The sequence below is a fragment of the Notothenia rossii genome (assembly GCF_949606895.1).
Source record: "Notothenia rossii genome assembly, chromosome: 9".
NCBI lineage: Eukaryota > Metazoa > Chordata > Actinopteri > Perciformes > Nototheniidae > Notothenia > Notothenia rossii.
The window spans coordinates 78468471-78489609 of record NC_136907.1 but is presented as its reverse complement, the minus strand read 5'-3'; the positions used below and the strand labels follow the sequence as shown (position 1 = coordinate 78489609).

At 39.8% G+C, this 21139-nt stretch overlaps 2 protein-coding genes across 2 annotated transcripts; both read right to left on the bottom strand.

The window, feature by feature from the left end:
* Positions 1-1239: 1239 nt before the first annotated feature.
* nol7 (nucleolar protein 7) lies at positions 1240-12576 on the bottom strand. Its single transcript, XM_079650239.1, has 8 exons — positions 12308-12576; positions 11409-11469; positions 11057-11103; positions 10945-10970; positions 9538-9628; positions 8322-8443; positions 3509-3586; positions 1240-1978 (listed from the first exon to the last, which is right to left on the bottom strand). The coding sequence occupies exons 1-8, from the start codon at positions 12481-12483 to the stop codon at positions 1908-1910; spliced, it is 672 nt and encodes a 223-aa protein (XP_079506365.1). The 5' UTR covers positions 12484-12576; the 3' UTR covers positions 1240-1907.
* A 495-nt stretch (positions 12577-13071) lies between these two features.
* Positions 13072-20588, bottom strand: LOC307020640 (tripartite motif-containing protein 16-like). Its single transcript, XM_079652150.1, has 2 exons — positions 19446-20588; positions 13072-15064 (listed from the first exon to the last, which is right to left on the bottom strand). Exons 1-2 carry the CDS (start codon positions 20514-20516, stop codon positions 14480-14482), a joined length of 1656 nt encoding a protein of 551 aa, XP_079508276.1. The 5' UTR covers positions 20517-20588; the 3' UTR covers positions 13072-14479.
* Between the last annotated feature and the right edge of the window lie 551 nt (positions 20589-21139).

The window sequence follows — 21139 nt, the reverse complement described above, 5'->3', positions numbered from 1 at the left end:
AGCCTATTATTTAAATTAATGGCTCACCTGTGAGTCTGTAATGAGGAAAAAACGTAAAAATAACGTTTTCAGAATTAGTTGTGAGGTGAGAACCTGGACAATACTACATTTTTAAGGCGAAAACTAACATTTGAGTACCAAAAAATTACAAGCAACTTAAAATGAAATGAATAACTTCTTTAATTTTCTTATTTCCAACAATATATGCATTTTATGGGCAGGTTATTGTTAAAAAATAAGGTTATTTGTATTATATGTTGGACAAACTCTAGACCCTCTTAATAACTGACCAAACATATAGAAATAAGCCTATTATTTAAATTAGTGGTTAATCTGAGTCTGTATTGGGAAAAAAACGTTGGCAGAATTAGTTGTGACTTGAAAACCTGGACAATATTATATTTTTAAGGCCAAAAGTAACACTTTAGTGCCACAAAACTATAAATAACTTATTCAACTCCTTTGATTAGCTTCTCACCAATATATGCAGTTTGTGGGGCCTGTTCAAAAATCAGGTTATTTGTGTTATATGGACGAACTTAAGTGAAAGGAGTACAGACAGTTTCTGTTACTGTTTTATCCAGTTTTTCCAAGAAATGACATTCTAATAACACTTACCCACATATGCATCCTCAAAGGAAAAGTCCACTTATAATATCTGGACCCTCTGAATAACTGACCAAACATATAGAAATAAGCCTATAATTTAAATTAGTGGTTAATCTGTTATTGTGTAATGGGAAAGAAATGCAAAAATAACGTTTTCAGAATCAGTTGTGACATGAAAACCTGGACAATATTACATTTTTTAAGGCGAAAACTAACATTTGAGTACCAAAAAACTATAAGCAACTTAAAATTGAATAACTGCCCAATATATGCATTTTGTGGGTCGTGTTATTGTTCAAAAATAAGGCTATTTGTGTTATGTTGGATAAACTTAAGTGAAAGTAACAGTTTCTAACTTGGCTCAAACATCTTTGGCATTCATTATTAGTTACCTGATTCAAGATGTAAAGGTTTATCGTCATTACATAATGTATGAAAAGCTTAGATCACAGGTTCCTCAACAGTGCAATTAACAAGACATAAATAAAGATAGCTCTGCTCAGGTGTTTAATATCTGTACGTCTCTACTTAAAGAGCATTAGTTTATTAACTTGATCCCAAAGTAGACGTTTAAATGCTTATTTAGACCAATAATATGTAATTAGCCGGTTTAAATGAGGAAACGTGATCTTAGAGAAACAGTTTTATTGTAGACCTTCGCATAAAAACAAGTCAACTCATTTTTCTCTGAGCTTTTAATCACATCTCAGTCTTTCAAACATATTTACAGAAATAACAGGCTTTTAATGAAACAGAAAACGAAGAGCAGGTCATGTGATCTACAGGTGGGAAGTCAACCTGTGAATCCACACGTCCTGCTCTTTAATGAACTGATGTAGAAACGTCTCAGTTCAGAAACAAGAGCAACGTTTTGAAAAATACCAAAAACTGATCTGCTGCAAATGTTCCCGTTTCTTTTCCCGTGAGTTAGGGCTAGACGATGAATGACATTTAGATATCCTGTTAGACTTGTGATATCGGAACAGATTAAGATTATTTTCCTGGTCGTATCGGCTGCATTAAAGTAAAGTAAGGTTACAAACTGTTTATTAATCAAAAACAATAGTCAACCCTACAATATATTCACACGATGAACAGAGATGTACGAACAGAAATATTGTGATATTTGATGTTACATCGTTTCGAACAGATGCATCTTGAATCTTTATTTGAGTTGTTGCAAATCCCATAATAAGTCAATATCAGTCCGTCCACCGCCTTTCCTCACGTCTTCCTCCAGGTTTCCGTGCATTCAATTCACCGTAAAGGCTCCTCTGGTGGATGTTATGTTGATGTCGTCAGCAGGGGATCTGCTGCTTGTGGATCCATCTCTTCTTCAGCTTCTCTGCTTTGGCTTTCTCACTGCAGGCTGAGCACAGACACGAGAGATTAGACACCGAGAAAACATAGATGTATTCAGTCTGCATATTGACTCATCTGGGTCAGAGTGCCATCGGGACACATTGAGCCATAACATGTCACTTCGTTATGTCATTAAACCGGATTTTCCTTCAATCATCTGACAATACATTTTATTTATAGGGCGATTTTCTAGAAACTCAGATTTTAAGTGTTGTTTTATGAATTTGTAAAGTGTCTATGAAACACAACATTATATAAACGCTAAAGCAGGGGGGTCAAACTCAATTCCATCGCGGGCCACATTCGCATAAAGGTTGCACTCAAAGGTCCGGTTGTAACTATATAAATATATATTATCTGATAGGATATTAACTTAGTAATTAACTATGTCTGAAAGCTGAAGTCTGGGGCAAATAATTGCAAGTCTCTTCAGTGCACAAAACGAGATGCATTGTGGGACATGTAGTTTATGGGCAACCTGCTTCTGTAAATATAACTGTATAATAAACCTATTATATTCTTAGCAAGCTCTTGCGGGGCCACAGAAAATGAAGTCGCGGTCCGGATTAGGCCCCCGGGCCTTGAGTTTGAGACCCCTGCGCTAAAGGAAAGGAAACCTGTTCTTTGGAAATAATACGTCATCCCTGCTCCGCTCTATTGCACTAAATATTGACTCATTGATAGTAATAAAAGGTACCAACTATGTACAGTCTAAAAATCAGGACGTGGGGGTTTGACATTTTTTGGATAATCAAACATGCACTGGGTCACATTGAGCCAGGGATATTATTGATTTGACAGAGAAACAAATATAACAGGAGGGTTAAGACATTCAGTCTGCATAGTGACTCAACTGGGTCAGTGTGACACCAGGACACACGTCGCTCTGAAACAACACGTTGGGCAACACAAGTTCCCTTCATGACGTCATAAAACTGGCTTTTCCTTCAATAATCTGACGTATATTGGGATTAAAATGCTCGAGCAGGAGATGCATTAGACACTGTTGGAGCTATATTTTTGCTTTATATTATTTAAGCGTTTATTTTCTTGACATTTATAGTGAATGTATTCTTAAATCAGTGTTATTATTTAAGTGAGTTAAAGTCGTTTTTATGGGGGGGTTTTTTGAAGGCATGTTCGGGCAGTGGGTGTAATTGTATATATTGGAGGCAGGTGGTCGTGGGAGAAGAGAACCAGTGGGATGCAAGCAGGATAAAGAGGAAGGAAAGACACTAAGGAAAGGAATCTAGGAAACCTGTTCATGTTCGGAGATTCTCGCCCTGCATAACTGGTCCCTCATTTTAAGTTTTATTTCTATATGATTTGGCCGCTAGAGACTTTTTAAAATAATAAACCAGCAGGCTTTACAGACGCTGAATAAAATAAGTTATTAAAACATATTATATTTGATTCTTGCAGAAAATACGTTAATTAAAGCACCTTCGATGACCTATATCTAATTATAAAACTCAATTTAAAAAGCCCAAACTGTGGCAGTTATTCAATAATGAAGTAAAATGATAAAAAACCTTACCCCAGTCTTTATTGACAAACGTCACCGCTGCACTTTTGTTCCTCCCCTTCTTGTTCTCCAGGGACAGCAGCTCGTTGCCTGGAAGCAGAGACACAAACACACGCTTAAATATAAATATCATTTATTTAACCGGGTAGAAGTCTCATGAGATTAAGGTCTCTTTTTTAAGAGCGACCTGTCCAAGAGGCAGGGCCGTTTCTAGCTTTTTGGGGGCCCTCGCTTTTACAGTTTAACTACAATGGGGGGATTTCGAAGCCTTTCAGACGATCTGTGGAGAAGCATCAATCTGTGGAGAAGCATCAATCTGTGGAGAAGCATCAATCTGTGGAGAAGCATCAGTCTGTGGAGACGCATGAGTCTGTGGAGACGCATGAGTCTGTGGAGACGCATGAATCTGTGGAGACGCATCAGTCTGTTACACTGTCAAAACAGGCTGATTCACGAAAACCAAGCAATTGAAAATATCAAAATGATATTAAAAAGGTAAACCATAAGGCTCCTCTACGTCAATAAATGCAAGAGATTCAGCATTTTTTCAATTATATTTTCCATCTTCCTCAGACGTCACTGATTGGCTATACAGGCAGACGAATACAGCTGTAAATCAATAATGAAACATTAAACATGAAATGTATTAACCAGTCAATATGCAAATAAAATAAACTGTTATCATCTAAAAAGACTTGAATGATGGGATATAAGAGCAATCACATCGACCAATGGATTCTTGTTCTCTGTCCTGATGGACTTGACCCCATAGTGATACAATCTGAGAGTTTCAGCTCCGGTTTTCGAAGCAGAAGGGGCAGCATATTAAAATAATATTCATTTATTTATATGAATGTGGCCGTCTCTCTGCAGGGATCAGATCAGAACTCAAATTGAGACAGATCATCGCCTGTCACAGAGAGCCTGCGTTTAAATCACATGTTAGGGTAAAAAAACTTCACCAAAATGCCGTTAGTAAGTGTGCAATATACACCTGGCTGCTTCATCCTCAGAACTGTTACAGGATGTGTTTTTTGTAAATCGTGTAACTTTTATTATAATTTGTTTGAATGCATGCTATTAGGTAACATTGCACATGTCTGTGGCTCTTTTCTGCAGAGCCACAGACATGTGCGTTTCCCCTCTGTGGGACGAACAAAGGTCTTCTGATTCAAATGAAAACACTTAATAACTAACAGGTGGTGGAAGTTAGCAGGAAACAATGGGGTTGAGTTATATTACATTAAGGCTCAATTCCAAACCACCCCCTACACCAAGGGTGCCCAACCAGTCGATCGCGAGATGTGTCTAAAAATAGAACAACAATATTCAGTTTTATCGTTAATGTCCCATAACATAATCTTCCTCTGCCAGAATAATGCACTTGAACGCATCAAAGCTTTGTGATTGGCCGGTGTGACCCCATGTGTCGGGGCGTGGCTGCTGGGCAGTGGGCACTATTTTGCTGACGTTGTCCGTGGCAACAGGAGTGACAGTCCGCACACACACAAGACCGCAATTATGGCAGAAGCAAAAAAGCCCAAAATATATAATTTCCACTCCGAGTGGGAGGATGATTATTTTTTTATCTGTTCCAATTCAAAGTCCATCTGTCTCATCTGCAATGCGAGCGTGGCTTTATCGAAGAAGAATCATTTAGGAGCGGCATTTCAAAACAGTGCACAAACGCTACGAGACGGAATTCCCTCCTAATTCTGCCCTACGCTCCCAAAAGGGGAGGGGCCTGAGAGGACAGCTAAATGCACAGCAGTCCATTTTCACCAGGCCCAACAACAAGAGCAAGGCTGCTACCATAGCATCTTATCGTGTCAGTCACGTTCTTGAGAAACACATGAAGTCTTTTAAAGACGGCGAAGTTCTGAAAGAAGCATTCCTGGAGGCTGCCGACGCGCTTTTTGGGGACAGAAAAAATAACAGTAGCATTTCAACAGGTTTTTGATATAATAAAAACTCAAGTTAGATACCGTTATTAATCAGCTCTAAGTTTGAGTTTGTTTGAACTTATTCATTTTAATTATTGTACACAATGGTATAAGATATATCCTCCTTCGCGTCGAAAGGAGCCAGTTGAGGTGGTTCGGGCACCTAGTTAGGATGCCACCTGGGCGCCTCCCTAGGGAGGTGTTCCAGGCACGTCCAGCTGGGAAGAGACCAAGGGGTAGACCTAGAACCAGATGGAGGGATTATATCTCTTCTCTGGCCTGGGAGCGCCTTGGGATCCCCCAGTCAGAGCTGGTTGATGTGGCCAGGGAAAAGAAAGTTTGGGGCTCTCTGCTGGAACTGCTACCTCCGCGACCCGACCACGGATAAGCGGGAGAAGATGGATGGATGGATGGAATGGTATAAGAATGCAAACATTAAGATCTGTTCCGTTTAAATTGATTATAGTCTATTATCAACTCAGGTTAAGAAACTAGTGTTGCTTGCATCCTATTTTAAAAAAGGCATTTATTTTTATACTCAAAAAACAAAAAAAGGGTTTGATTCTATTAATGTTGTCTTTTTATTGCACTTTGGCAGCAGATTCCTGTGTAGCTTCAGATCTGAGTTGTCTCATTAGTAAGCCTCATTTATACTTTTGTAGCAACACTATTTTTATATAATGGCAAAGAAAGGGTTCAGAGTCTTTTCTTTTTTCCCTGTGTCATATGTGGCAGCACTGCTCAATGTTTCTTGAAAACATTACCCACTGTAGTATGTGAGGTGTGAATAAACTCCAGCTCTGTTTCAACAACACTGTTGAGTAACTTCAGTTAAATACTTGTATGTGTTAGGGGTGCAACAACTAATCGACTTAATTGATTAAAATCGATGACCAAATTAGTTGCCAACTAATTCAGTCGACGATTCGTTGGTGACGTCATCACGTGTGTTTTACGCGCCGTTAAGCTCCAAGATTATTGGTCTTTTTGGTTATTGGCCCCCTTTTTTTTAGGGTCGAGGCAGTTTACACACACGCAGCTGCTACATGCAGCAACACACGGCGGAGATGGCGGAGAGAAGGCGCTCCGAGTTGTGGTTAAACTTTACCCGTCTTGATGTGGACGATGCTCGTTGCCAAAAGTGCAATAAGAGTTTAGCATGTAAGGGCGGTAACACGAGCAATTTGTCTAAACATTTATCAAAGTGCTCCACATCCAGACGGAGGAATGCACCGGGTTCGACTGTCTTTCTAGCAGCTCTGTAGCCCCATCCACGAGTAACGTTTCCACGTCAGGTGTTATGTATGCTAGCAGCAACACACGGAGTTAACTACATTATACAAACATGGGTTAATGATTAGAGGTGACTGAGTTATTTATTTTGTTAAAGTTTCAGCTATTCTGTTTCCAGTTCTATCAGATTATTTAATACGATTTGTTAAAACATTGTTGTTTCTTTTGATGTGAAATATTATTTATTTAATTTAAATAAAAAGCAATGTTAATTTTGTTCACAATTTGTTAAGTTAATTTAATAATATATGTATTTTTGAATCAAGTATTCCTCTTTTTTGTCTTCATTGTTAGTTTCCACATGCCTAAAACAACCTCAAACTAAATCTAAAAGTTGATGGCTGAATCAGAGCGTTTGAGAAATTGTGCAAGGCACACAGTAATAGTCTTAATAGTCGATTAATCGTTTCGTTAATCGATAGATTAATCGGTTATCAAATTAGTTGTTTGTTGCAGCCCTAGTATGTGTGTAGATTAGAAAGAGGTAAGATAAAGGATCTGCAGTATTTTATGAAGTATTCATCGTACAAAGGTCAGTTTTATTCAAGTAGAAGTGTGTATTTACCTGGTAGTAGGCTGTCAGTAATGGCTACGCCTCTATATTTGGACTGGTAGATCTCGGAAGACTGGCAACTTTAAAAGTAGCTCTCGGTTTAAAAAAGGTTGGGCACCCCTGCTCTACACCCTACCCCCTACACCCTACCCCTCCGTTCGCACGGAGGGTCCGCCATATTAAGTGCTGTTCCAAAGCAACGAGTGTGGAGCGGTGTGGAGGGGGAGTGGGCTATCAAGCCCTCAAACAGCGAGTCTGCAGCGATGCTGACTTGAGACCGGTCTCTACCTGACCGGAGTCACGCTGTGTGTGTCCGTCAGGAAACAAGCTGTTAACAAGTAGTTCCAGCAAACATCCACTGATAAACTGCGATGTGAACAACCTCATGATAACCTCATATGTTTTTAACTTAGGATCATACCTGTGTTTAGTCTAGAAAAAGGTGAATGTGTGCATTTTATTATAAAGTTGTGTATATTTACAGACTGTTGCAAAAACTAAGAAGCTTATAAACATCAGGTGTAAAACTAAGAGCTTTGAAACACAATGAAAGATGTTTGGAGTTTTATTTGTTATTAATTTACATTTTTTGTCAAAGAGATGCTGATCTGAAACCGTCGTTACATACAGTTACGGCATTTCCTGTTTCTGCCGGAGAGAGGGGAGGCCGTCCCAAAGCTTGCCGCTGTATTTACTCCCTCCATCTGACAGGAGGGAGCCTCGTTGAGCTGCGAGTGGGAGTGGGTAGGGTGTGGTTTGGAATTGGGCCTACATGTCCCTTTTTAGACGCTTTTATCCAAAGCTACTCACATGCAATCTCCACAGCTTCTTTGTTGATAACTGGATTTACTCACACTGTACATTTATATTCAACGTAATATTGCATTCCTCACAAACTTAATGTATATATGATATCCTGCTTTATATGTTGTTGACTGTTATAATTAGTATTTCAACATGTATATTTTAGTTTTATTTCCATTTGAGATGTTTACATTGTTGAGTTGCAGTGTTGTTACCCCCCCCCCCCACTCACTTGTGGTCCGGCAGCTCCCCGCTCCATAGAGTCTGCTCTGCAGGAAGTCCTCAGCTTGCCGACGCTGAGAGGCCTCGGACGCTCCGTGCTTCACCGTTTGCACCGTGTACTTCCCCTTCAGACTGAAACCGTTTCAATAAACAGTCATTAGACAAAGCTTCCTCTTATACCTAACATTTAGAGAGGTTTCTTATTCCTTTTAATGCAACATAAGTAGGGTTGCCCCCTCATAGTCCACTTATCGCTAGTCAACTAATAAAGTTGAGCAATTCTTCATTAGTCGTTTAGTTGGAGAAAAAAAAAAGTATATATTACATATTACATTTCTGTGTGTAAAATTAAATGTATTTTTCAAAGACTCATTATTACAGTTTTATATGTATCAACGTAGCGTGCTGTTTCTAATAACGTTCTATCTGAGCCCTGGAACTGAAACCATTTTAAGAAAAGTAAATAAATAATATTTATCATAAATAATATATCATAAACATTACATTACATGTCACTTGTTAGACGCTTTGATCCAAAGCGACTTACAGTACTGTGGGCAATCCCCACAGGAGCACTTTGGGGTGAAGTGTCTCAGGGACACAACGACATGCTGACTGCAGTGGGGTTTGAACCTGTGACCCCCTGATCCGAAGTCCAGTACACTACCCACAGCCTCCCACATGCAACGCCTAGTCGACTAATCGCCTAAATTGACAAATATTGGTCGACTAGAAAAATCTGTAGTCGAGGGCAGCCCTAAACATTAGGAGTAACAACTAATTAAGTGTATATATTTTCCAACAACAGAGGAAATGTTTTAACTTGTTCTGTGACTAACATACTTTTCTTGATTAACTAAAAGGGCCCTTCAATGTAGTGCAGCGGAAACACGTTATAAGATGAACCTCATCCCAGAGTCATGTCTTCAAAAATTATAATTTTGATCAACCGCAAAACTCCAACAGTTCCTAACCCCAAATATATTCAATTACCAGCTTCTAGGACAAAAAAGGGAAGCTAAAACTCAAATTGGAGAATCTTGAACTAGCAAAGTTACGGCCGGATTGCTCCCCTTCAGACGGACACACAGGAAACAGTTTGATCAGAGCAATCAGAAACCTTTTCCCTAAAAACATCTGGAGAGTTAACCCTTCGTTTAAGCTACTTTGATGATCAGTTAAGAGTTCAAGTCATCCAGCAAGTCCATGAAAACAGATTTACGTACTTTCTGGCATTATCAAGTTTCCCACTCTTCTTCCTCCTCTTCTTCGTCTCCTTCTCCTCTCCTCCTTCTTCCTGCTGCTGCTCGTCTTCAGCTGGAGGAACAAAGAGTCACACAGATCAGAAGCTGCTTTCACAAACAGTCAGAAAACACTCAGAAAGATCCTAACTCAGCACTAATGTGTGTAGTAAAGAGTCCTGGATCAGGAGTATAGAGCGGTGCAGTGACGAGTCCTAAACCAGGAAGTGAGTTAGCATTTCTCCACTTCCTGTTCCCTCGTCTCAGAGCCAATGGGATCTCTCCATAGGATTTTGGAAAACATCTGGATATAAGGTCTGTGATTGAGACACATTGAAGAGACGGATCACATTTTGTTCTACATTAAATCCATCAGCAGTGACCCCACTGGTGATTTCTGAAGAGTGGACGTGTCTGAGAAACGATGGTTGTTACCAAGTGGCTGAATAGGACTACAGAAGTCGTGGAGGTCGTTGTACGTCATTACGCCGAACACGTAGACACTCCTCTAAGTTAGTTTCTGTTCTGCTTGAAAGCAAGTACCTGCCTCCTGCAGACTGTTCAAACAAACACTTCAACTCGTTCCATTTAGAATCTGTGTGTTTGAATATGGATCTGAAGTTGGCGTGATGTTGAAGTCGTGCTGCTGGACTCGGCTGTAGTTCCTTTATAGCATAACGTTAGCATTTTGCTTCTGGCCATTAGATTTATGATTCGAACATTATAAAAGTAGAGTAGACATGTGGAGATTATCCGGCTGAACAAAACGTGCATTTATCAAACAGGTTTCCACAGACTTTATTTCCAGCTCTTTTCTAAAATCCTATGGAGAAATCCCGTTGCTTTTTTGTCGAGGGAACCAGCAGCTTCCTTCCGGGTTTTAGGACGCGTCACTGCACCGCTCTATAGGAGCCACATTTAGGCTGATTTTGTTTTGATCTACTTCATTTTTATTAATGCATTTGAACCTCGGTCAACAGATTAAAGTTTAAGCTCCATTTTGATAGTTTTTGTATTTTGATTACGGTTTTTGGCAATAAATGTTCAAGATCAATAAATCAAAACGACCAGTGGATGTTTTACCCACTGATACACTCTCCCAAGCTCTCCACGTGGCCAACAAAAGGAACATTCAGGAATAAGGAGTTACAAAATAATCTCATGGGATTTTAGCCACTGCAAAGAGTGATTTGGGGAAACTCAGGGAGGGGTGAAACGTTGGCCTTAGTGAGGAGACGGAGAGGTGTGATTAGAGCCCCCCCACATTTAAAGCAGTCCATCGTTGAGTCTAATTGGACATTTCTGACAGATTTAAGGAAATTCCCTCAAGACGTTCCTGAGAAAGTCTAAGCTGAGTCAGAGTCAATCCTGAATCCTGAAAATCTTCCTCACCTTCGCCTTCAGACGGTTTCTGCTTCCTGTGAAGTAGAGCAGATGTTAGCGACGGAGGAGAAACGGGTTGAAATGAAGAAGCTGCAGAATTCAATCAGACCGGTAAACTCACTTTGAGTCGATCTCCTCCAACACGGCGGCCGGTAAGAGCTTCCTTTTCTGGGGGAAACAGCAGAATGATTATTTCATTGTACATTACAACCACATGGGTAATGTCATTTTCTGTTGCTGTACATATGACAATTGGAAAAACAGGGATTTATTAATAACTGCCATGGTATATTAATTATTTCCCAAAATAAGTTTCCTAGTGCCTGAAATCTGAATGCTGTTAATGTAAAGGCCAAGGCTATTCTAATGTCTACTAAAAAACACATTTAGACAAGAACTGTCTTTATAAAATCAATAACAGTAACCATCGAGTCTGTGAAATGGTTTTAACGGACATTTAAAAACACACGTACCTTCTGTTCCTGGAATAATTCCTGTCTCTTCTTCCTCTTCTCTTTCAGCAGCTCTTTGTCCCTGCAAACAGAGAAATGCAACCACATTATGTTATCTAATATGTTCTGTTATCCTGGTTTAATATTGGTCTGTTCTCTCTGGACGAATTGTCAAACCAACCTCCATTCAACAAACTGTCAAATATGGTGAATCTTGCTCCAACACACACATGTAAATGTCTCAACTCGACTTTTGAGTGGGTTCTGTTCATATCTGCATTCAAATTGTCCCAAAATAGAGCTTCACTAAAAAAAAACTAAATAGTATTTTCTGTCTTCCTAAAACCTGCACATTATGGTAGCGGTGTGCATTTGTGAACCAAACACACACATAAAGGGCTGATCAAAGTGTCAAATGTGTCCAAATAAAATCAGAATATGTGATGATTTGTTTTGGAGATTTTTTTCTGACTACTATTACGAAAAAAACCTTAAAAGTGAGATTATTTTGGATGCAGTTTGGCTGGTTCTTTACCTTCCGGAGTTATTAATGTACCTAGTTACTTCCCAACTCTGTCAAATACACATATATAAAGAGTTGATCAGTGCTAAATATGAAAGCCGAATTATAGTGTGTGTCCAAATAAACCAGAATATGTAAAAAATGATTTGATTTGGTTCATTTTTCCTGACTTTTATCACGAAAAACCTTAAAAATCTGGGATATTTTAAAGGAGTTTGGCTGGTTCTTAACCTTCTGGTTCACACATGTATTTATAAAGAGCTAAATATGACAGCAGACCTGTAAAATGTGTCCTAATAAATCAGAATAGGTGATAATATATTTGTTTTGGAGACTTTTCCGGACTATTATGAATAAAAAACATGAAAAGTCTGTTTTTCAAATGGAGTTTGGTTACCTCCTCGCGGAGTCCAGCGCGAGCTTCATGCTCTTCAGAGCCTGAGCCTTTGAGTCTTCAAACGTCACTTCTTCTGGAGCCTCATCGTCGCTGGACTCAAATATCAAATTTAAGTTATCCGAGTGTTTCTCCATCTTTAGAGACGAAGATGTTTCCCCACGTTGTTTCTTCACCATGTTGGCTGGAGAAGAGACGTCATCAAGCCGCGTGGTGACGGAGATATCATGGGACACATGGGAGCGACTGCCCCCTAGCGGTCGAGAACAGAATTAACACTGAAAAACATAAACAATGCAAAACAATTTTTTTTACTTTAATTGGAAAGTCATTAGCGCTGTTTTTATTAAATATATTGTTTTCAAATATTATAATTATTCTATAATTATTATTATTTGTTTTAATATGACTGTCTTAATTTTTTATATAATTGTTTGTATTATTTATTTTATTTATTTTATTTATTTTATTTATTTTATTTATTTTATTTATTTTATTTATTTTATTTAATTTTCATTTATTGTACTTTTTATTATAATTTGTTGTAGTTTTTTGTTATTATGAGTTTATCCATGTCATTTTGATTTCTTTCTTTATTTTATTTGTATTATACATTTTTGTATTTATTATTATTATTTGTTTATTTATGTATTTTTTATTTCTCTCTTTATTGTATTTTTTATTATAATGCCTTGTATTATTTATTATTACCTCTCATATTAGTTTTTTCCACAGGCTTTGGGAATAAAGATCATAATAAAAACACGTTATTGATGTCAGTTTATTCATCAGTTTGTTCACACATCAGGAAAGTCTCTTCATTGATTTCATCCACATTGAGCTCATCAATCCTCTCCTTATTGATTATGATCAGGATGAATACACCTCTAAAATACATACAATAACAAACACATGTGGTTATTACATATTATTATTATTAGCCTAAATATCATTTAGCTGACACTTTTATCCAAAGCGACTTACAATAAGGTCAAAAACCATAAAGAATCGACTCCGAACAAAAAGGAAAGTGCAGATATATTCACTTCAATCAAGATCATACATTAATAAGTGCTGGTGAATCAGTTACAAGGCCTAAATTAACTCAACAAGTGCTTCGTTTTTTTTTCCAGCAATAACTTAATTGCCAAGGTACAGTTGAAATTGATGTTTTTTCAGTTTGCGACGTTATAGACGTCTTTACAAATGATCAGAGAACAAGGTGTGCAGGATAAAGGAGGTCTGCTTCCTCTCTGCAGAGCCCTGCAGTGGAAGAGAAACAGCAGCAGAGAAACACATGAATACAAATCTTCCTCCGACATGTGGACGCAGAGAAGAGTTCCAGCAGAGAAACACACACACACAGCTAAAGAAAGTCAAACACTTACTCAACAACTATAGAGGTACCGCCCCTAGCGTTTGATTGACAGCTGAGAAACACCACAACAATCAGCCAGCAGTGTTAGTTCACTTGATGATAAAAAAGGTCTCCCTTAAAGGTCCCCTATTATTCTCTTTTTCAACAATATATTACAGGTCTCAGATATAAGTCTCCTAAGTGTTTGGCAAAAGTCATTGTAGCATCCCATAATCCCCTCTGTTTCAGCCCTGTTTCAAAAGTTCTGATTCTGTGTTTAGCTTTAAATGCTAATGAGCTGCTGCTGACCACGCCCCTCTGAGAGAGATTTGGTTAAAAAGAACACAATCTTTAAGGAAAAAGTCTGAGAACCCAGTGATTCACTTCTGTCTAGATGAGTTTACAGAACTCAGCATTTTTATCCAGAAAATAAATAAATCCAAAGTCTAGCATGCAGCGGCTCAGTGAAGATGGTCTGAACTCTGTAGAGGAGGGTCATGGTGTCAGTGAGGCTGTAGAAAGACAGAACACCTGCATCGTGATCCAGGTAAACTCCGGTTTCACGTGAATATTTTAAGAATCCAGCTCTGGTCCTGGGCTCTGGTTCTGGCAGTAAAATACCCACTTCAGTCCCTTTCAGTGAGATAATGGTCCAATTCTCTCTCATCACGTCCTCAAAGCATCTCAGAGGACGGACGTTGATGCTGAATGATTCTGTAGATTCACTGAGAGGTGGCAGCTAAGGACTAGTTATGCAGAAACTGGGTGTGATACACAATGAGTTGAAGAAGTAGAAGAGTTCCTCAAATGACTTCCGGCTATTTCTGTTTACACAACTCAGCTGTGGTTTCATAATAAAGCAAAAGTCCAGCATGTAGCGGCTGAGTGAATTTGGTCTGCACTCTGTGGAGGAGAGTCATGGTTTCAGAGACGCTGTAGAAGGACAGAATACCTGCTCTGTGATCCAGGTACACTCCTACTCTGGAGGACCGAGGACCTGAGACGGGAGTGTCGATACTGTTGTAACTAAATGTATAACTGTTTTGGTCACACTCTAACGCCCAAGATTTGTCATTGAATCCGAATCCACTTGCCCACCCTGCTCTGCTGATATTCTTGTATGCGACTGCTACAGAAACTCTTCCCCCTCTCCGCTCCACCTCCCAGTAACAACGTCCAGTCAGACTCTCTCTACTCAGGACCTGAGACCATACAGCGAATCTGTCTGGATGACTAGAATAACACTGTTGTTGTTCCGTGAGTGTGGCTTTTCGGTTCCCCTCAGATATTAACAGTTGTATGTGTGCTGTGTTTAGATCCAGAGTGATTTCACGTGAATATTTTAAGAATCCAGCTCTGGTCCTGGGCTCTGGTTGTGGCAGTAAAACATCCACTTCAGTGCCCTGAAAGGCAGGAGATTCATAGTGAGGCTGGAGGTGTTTCTCACAGTAAGAGATCAGACACTGCAGACAGGACTTACAGGCTCTCAGTTTCCTCCCAGTGCAGACATCTTCAGCTCCAGCATAGCAGTGATCAGCAGGAGCAGGTTGGCGTCCAGTCTTCTTCAGCTTCTCCACTAGAGCTGCTAACATGGTGTTCTTCAGCAGGACAGGCCTCGGTGTGAAGCTCCTTCTACACACAGGGCAGCTGTATAGCTTTCCATCCCAGGAGCTTTGAATACAGTCCATGCAGTAGCTGTGTCCACAGGGAATGGTCACCGGGTGCTTCAGTAGATCCAGACAGATCGTACAGCAGATTATTTCTTGGTTGATCTGATTTCCTCGCTGCGCCATTTCACCCCTCAGTGTTAATGACTGTAAATTATTTTCTCTGAACTGAACCAATGTGTTCTCCTTCTGCTCTGGTTCACCTGCAGCAGTGAGTGAGGAATCAGCTGAACTTTAAGAGAGGCAGGGTGTGTTTTCTGTCCTTTACAACATGCCGTTAGCAAAGCCGTACTTCGACCTTTGACCGCTAGCTCACACGAGTCAGGCTTTAAAGGGTTTTCAGCAGAGTTATGGGAGTTTTACAGAGAAACAAAACAATGCTGCTTCATTTGTTTGAATTCTACTTCCTACTGTGTATTTGCACAACTAAATCTGTAGACCTGTTCAAGAACTTCAAAAGTAGTCACCTCAGCAGATCCAGTATTTTTTGTGATATGGATGGTATATGTTTTAATTGCATGCCTTGTTGTTGTTGTTGTTGTTGTTGGCTGCAAGGGTCTCAGGACAGATTGTATGCTGTATAGTTTGTAAAGCCCCGTAAGACAAATGTGTATCAAACTTTAGGAGAGTCCTGGAAGAGGAGCAGCACTGAACTTTGATCCTTATTAGATTATAATTGTATGAGTAAGATAAGGTGTGTATAACATGTGTTTACAATGGAGCGCATGTCTCTTTACAGGTAGACCTAACCCTTCACAGTTATACAAATGACTGAGTTGTTCTGTAACATGCAGAGTCAATCAACCTATGCTAAGAAGCAAGCTCAGCCAGAAGTAAGGTGCTACCAGTGTAATGCGTTTGGCCATGCGTAATACACATGTCCAATGGTTAGGCAGAGCAAACCCTCCCTCATTGCACTGTTTCCATGCCCACCAGGCAATCAGTGGTTAGGCAGGGGAAAGCATACGTATAGTTCCGGTACTCATCAATGGTCAGCGTGAGGAAGCACTTGTGGATAGTGGCAGTTTCCAGACAGTTCTGAGTTCAAGGTCAACACCTCTCAGTGTTAATGACTGTCACGAATTTTCTCTGAACTCTGGTTCACCTGCAGCAGTGAGTGAGGAATCAGCTGAACTTTAAGAGAGGCAGGGTGTGTTTTCTGTCCTTTACAACATGCCGTTAGCAAAGCCGTACTTCGACCTTTGACCGCCAGCTCACACGAGTCAGGCTTTAAAGCAGGGATGGTTTATTATTTGTTTATTTATGTATTTTGTATTTGTTTATAATTTTTTATTATAATTCTTACTTTTTTTGTATTATTATTTGTTTAGTTATGTATTTTTTTACTTCTTTCTTTTTTCTTTTTTATATAATACTTTCTTTTGTATTATTATTTCTTTATTTCTTTATTTATTGTATTTTTTATTATAATTCCTTGTATTATTTATTATTACCTCTCATATTAGTTTTTTCCACAGGCTTTGGGAATAAAGATCATAATAAAAACACGTTATTGATGTCAGTTTATTCATCAGTTTGTTCACACATCAGGAAAGTCTCTTCATTGATTTCATCCACACTGAGCTCATCAATCCTCTCCTTATTGATTATGATCAGGATGAATACACCTCTAAAATACATACAATAACAAACACATGTGGTTATTACATATTATTATTATTAGCCTAAATATCATTTTATCCATAGCGACTTACAATAAGGTCAAAAACCATAAAGAATCGACTCCGAACAAAAAGGAAAGTGCAGATATATTCACTTCAATCAAGATCATATCTTAATAAGTGCTGGTGAATCAGTTACAAGGCCTAAATTAACTCAACAAGTGCTTCGTTTTTTTTTCCAGCAATAACTTAATTGCCAAGGTACAGTTGAAATTGATGTTTTTTCAGTTTGCGACGTTATAGACGTCTTTACAAATGATCAGAGAACAAGGTGTGCAGGATAAAGGAGGTCTGCTTCCTCTCTGCAGAGCCCTGCAGTGGAAGAGAAACAGCAGCAAAGAAACACATGAATACAAATCTTCCTCCGACATGTGGACGCAGAGACGAGTTCCTGCAGAGAAACACACACACACAGCTAAAGAAAGTCAAACACTTACTCAACAACTATAGAGGTACCGCCCCTAGCGTTTGATTGACAGCTGAGAAACACCACAACAATCAGCCAGCAGTGTTAGTTCACTTGATGATAAAAAAGGTCCTTATTATTATTATCTTTTTCAACAATATATCACAGGTCTAAGATATATACAGAACATGTCTCTGGAGTGTTTGTCTGAAACACCAAACAGATCATTGCAGCATTACCCATAATCCCCTCTGTTTCAGCCCTGTTTCCAAAGTGCTGATTCTCTGTCTGTTACTTTAGGTGAAAATAAGGAGCCCCTCCCCACGCACCTCTGAGAGACATTTGGTTACAAAGAACTCAATGGTGCTCTAGGAGGAGATTCAGGTGATAAGGGGGGGAGGGGGGTTACCTTGGTTGCTGATTGATTGGCTAATGGTTACACAAGCCAACACATCGTTATGACATGATAAAGTGGCCAAAATCTGATCAGCTCATTTTCAGAATTTTTTATATAAATGGATCAGGACAAAAAGAGAGGATTTCAGAGTCTCTTTACACAGAGGGGACACATGTTTATGTATAAAAGACATGAACAAGAGGATTTTACATAATAAGAGATCTTTAACCTCTTAAGGACGAGCGCCCCCCCCGATCGGAACTCTTGAAAGTTTGTTTTCGAGACTGTGTCTCAGGGCTTCTTAACATTAAAACATATTAATGTGTCATACCAGATTAACGGGAAGAATCTCAGGTAACTGACGATACAAACCATTTTTACCAAAACAAAACACAAGTCTCATAAGAAGCGTCAAAATGACCCCTGAGCGAAAAAAAAGCGAACGTACTAGGCACAGAACTCAAGATAAAGATAACCTTATTACTTATCGTAACTGCACATAAAAGATATCCGATTAAAGCTGAGGTTCCACAGATTATATAGGTATAGTATCATCACTGAGCGATCAGAACTCACGACAGGGGAAGCAAACACAGACATCACAACACGGAGCATTATGGAGAAAAAACGGGACATCGTCTCACCTTAGCTGTTATTCTGATCAAAAGTCATGTTCAATGGCATTAAAACGAGAAAAAACGCGGCTGAAGGTTAATCCACAGGTTAATAATGTGTCTGTCTCTTTGAAAAAACTATTGATAATCCATAATTCCATTTTAATGCAAAGATAGGAGAACATTTTTTTGACTTTTCTTTAAAATAAAAAACATCTATATTGATTCTGACTTTTCTACATCCAACTCACAGGTTTATCATTACTTTGAGAACAAAGATCATTAATGTAACCCTTTTAGAAGGAAAGTTATAGTCATTTGATCTGGGAATGTCATTTTCGAGCCTGAGACCTGAAAAACAGGCTCAGGGCTAAAGAGGTTAAGGAAAAAGTCTGAGAACCCAGTGATTCACTTCTGTCTAGATGAGTTTACAAAACTCTGCATTCTTTCCAGTAAACACATACATCCAAAGTCCAGCATGCAGCGGATGAGTGAAAGTGGTCTGTATTCTGTGGAGGAGGGTCATGGTGTCATCGATGATGCTGTAGAAAGACAGAATACCTGCATCGTGATCCAGGTAAACTCCTATCCTTTTGCACCAATGACCTGAGAGGGGAGTTTTTACATCGTTGTGCCAGAATCTATAACATTTTTTGTCACACTCTAACGCCCAGGATTTGTCATTGTATCCAAATCGACTTTCTTCAGAGATCCATGACCTGCTGGTGTTCTTGTATGAAACGGCTATAGAAAGTCCTCCTCTCCTCTCCACTTCCCAGTAACAACGACCAGTCAGACTCTCTTTACTCATGACCTGCCAAGCAAAATTATCGTATCTTTCTTGGTGACTGGGATAGGACTGGAGGGATCTTGTTACTGTAGCTTTCCGGTTCCCCTTAGATAATAACAGCTGTGTGTGTACTGTGTTTGGATCCAGAGTGATTTCACGTGAGTATTTTAAGAATCCAGCTCTGGTCTCTGGCTCTGGTTCTGGCAGTAAAACATCCACTTTACTCACATTCAGAGAGACGTTTTTCCATTTGTCCCTCAGGACTACCTGTAGTTTATCCCTGAGATCTGACACGGCTGCCGTCACGTCCTCAAAGTATCTGAGAGGACGGACGTTGATGCTGAATGATTCTGTAGATTCACTCAGAGGTGGCAGTGAGGGGTAGCTTTGAAGAAACTTGTTGAGATCCTCTTCCTGTGAGAGCTGCTCCAGCTCAGCGTCTTTCTTCTTCAGATCAGAGATCTCCTTCTCCAGCTTCTCCTGAAGCTCTCTGGCTCGACTCACTTCACTGTCCTTCTGGGATCTGATCTTCTGCTTCACATCAGAGCTTCGTTTCTCCATGAGACGGATCAGCTCAGTCAAGATCTTCTCACTGTCCTCCACTGCTTTCTCAGCAGAGCCATTGACGGCCTCCACCTCCTGCTGAAGCAGCTTCACCTCCTTCTCTCTGTCCTGGATTCTCTGCTGGATGTTTAGTCGACTCCCCTCCAGCTCTCTCTGCCTCTCAGTCCTCTCTGCTGCAGTTGACACCGTGTCGTGGCCTTTGTGTTCGTCCACAGAGCAGAGATAACAGATACTCTGCTGATCAGTGCGGCAGAACATCTTCATCACCTCGTCGTGACGAGAGCAGATGTTCTCTCTGAGCTGCTTGGAGGGCTCCACCAGCTTGTGTTTTTTAAACGTAGCTGCGTCATAATGAGGCTGGAGGTGTTTGTCACAATAAGAGGCCAAACACTGCAGACAGGACTTACAGGCTTTCAGTGTCCTCCCAGTGCAGACATCACAGACCACATCTCCAGCTCCAGCGTAGCAGTGATCAGCAGGAGCAGCTTGGAGTCCAGTCTTCTTCAGCTCCTCCACTAAAGCTGCTAACATGGTGTTCTTCAGCAGGACAGGCCTCGGTGTGAAGCTCTTTCTACACACAGGGCAGCTGTAGATTAGCTTTCCATCCCAGAAGCTTTGAATACAGTCCATGCAGTAGCTGTGTCCACAGGGAATAGTCACCGGGTGCTTCAGTAGATCCAGACAGATCGTACAGCAGATTATTTCTTGGTTGATCTGATTTCCTCGCTGCGCCATTTCACCTCTCAGTGTTAATGACTGTTAATAATTTTCTCCGAACTGAACCAATGTGTTCTCCTTCTGCTCTGGTTCACGTGCAGCAGTGAGTGAGGAATCAGCTGAACTTTAAGAGAGGTAGGGTGTGTTTTCTGTCCTTTACAACATGCCGTTAGCAAAGCCGTACTTCGACCTTTGACCGCTAGCTCACACGAGTCAGGCTTTAAAGGGTTTTCAGCAGAGTTATGGGACTTTTACAGAGAAACAAAACAATGCTGCTTCATTTGTTTGAATTCTACTTCCTACTGTGTATTTGCACAACTAAATCTGTAGACCTGTTCAAGAACTTCAAAAGTAGTCACCTCAGCAGATCCAGTATTTTTTGTTATATGGATGGTATATGTTTTAATTCGATTTAGTGCATGCCTTGTTGTTGTTGTTGGCTGCAAGGGTCTCAGGACAGATTGTATGCTGTATAGTTTGTAAAGCCCCGTAAGACCAATGTGTATCAAACTTTAGGAGAGTCCTGGAAGAGGAGCAGCACTGAACTTTGATCCTTATTAGATTATAATTGTATGAGTAAGATAAGGTGTGTATAACATGTGTTTACAATGGAGCGCATGTCTCTTTAAAGGTAGAACCTA

Excerpts from the sequence above, each read along its gene's own strand:
- LOC307020640 (XM_079652150.1), bottom strand. The coding sequence starts at position 20,516 with ATGGCGCAGCGAGGAAATCAGATCAACCAAGAAATAATCTGCTGTACG. Across the intron at positions 15,065-19,445 it reads GGAAAAACGTCTCTCTGAAT|GGCACTGAAGTGGATGTTTT; the intron begins GTGAGTAAAGTG and ends CCTGCCTTTCAG.
- nol7 (XM_079650239.1), bottom strand. The coding sequence starts at position 12,483 with ATGGTGAAGAAACAACGTGGGGAAACATCTTCGTCTCTAAAGATGGAG. Across the intron at positions 11,104-11,408 it reads AATTATTCCAGGAACAGAAG|AAAAGGAAGCTCTTACCGGC; the intron begins GTACGTGTGTTT and ends TGTTTCCCCCAG. Across the intron at positions 9,629-10,944 it reads GAAACCGTCTGAAGGCGAAG|CTGAAGACGAGCAGCAGCAG; the intron begins GTGAGGAAGATT and ends TTGTTCCTCCAG.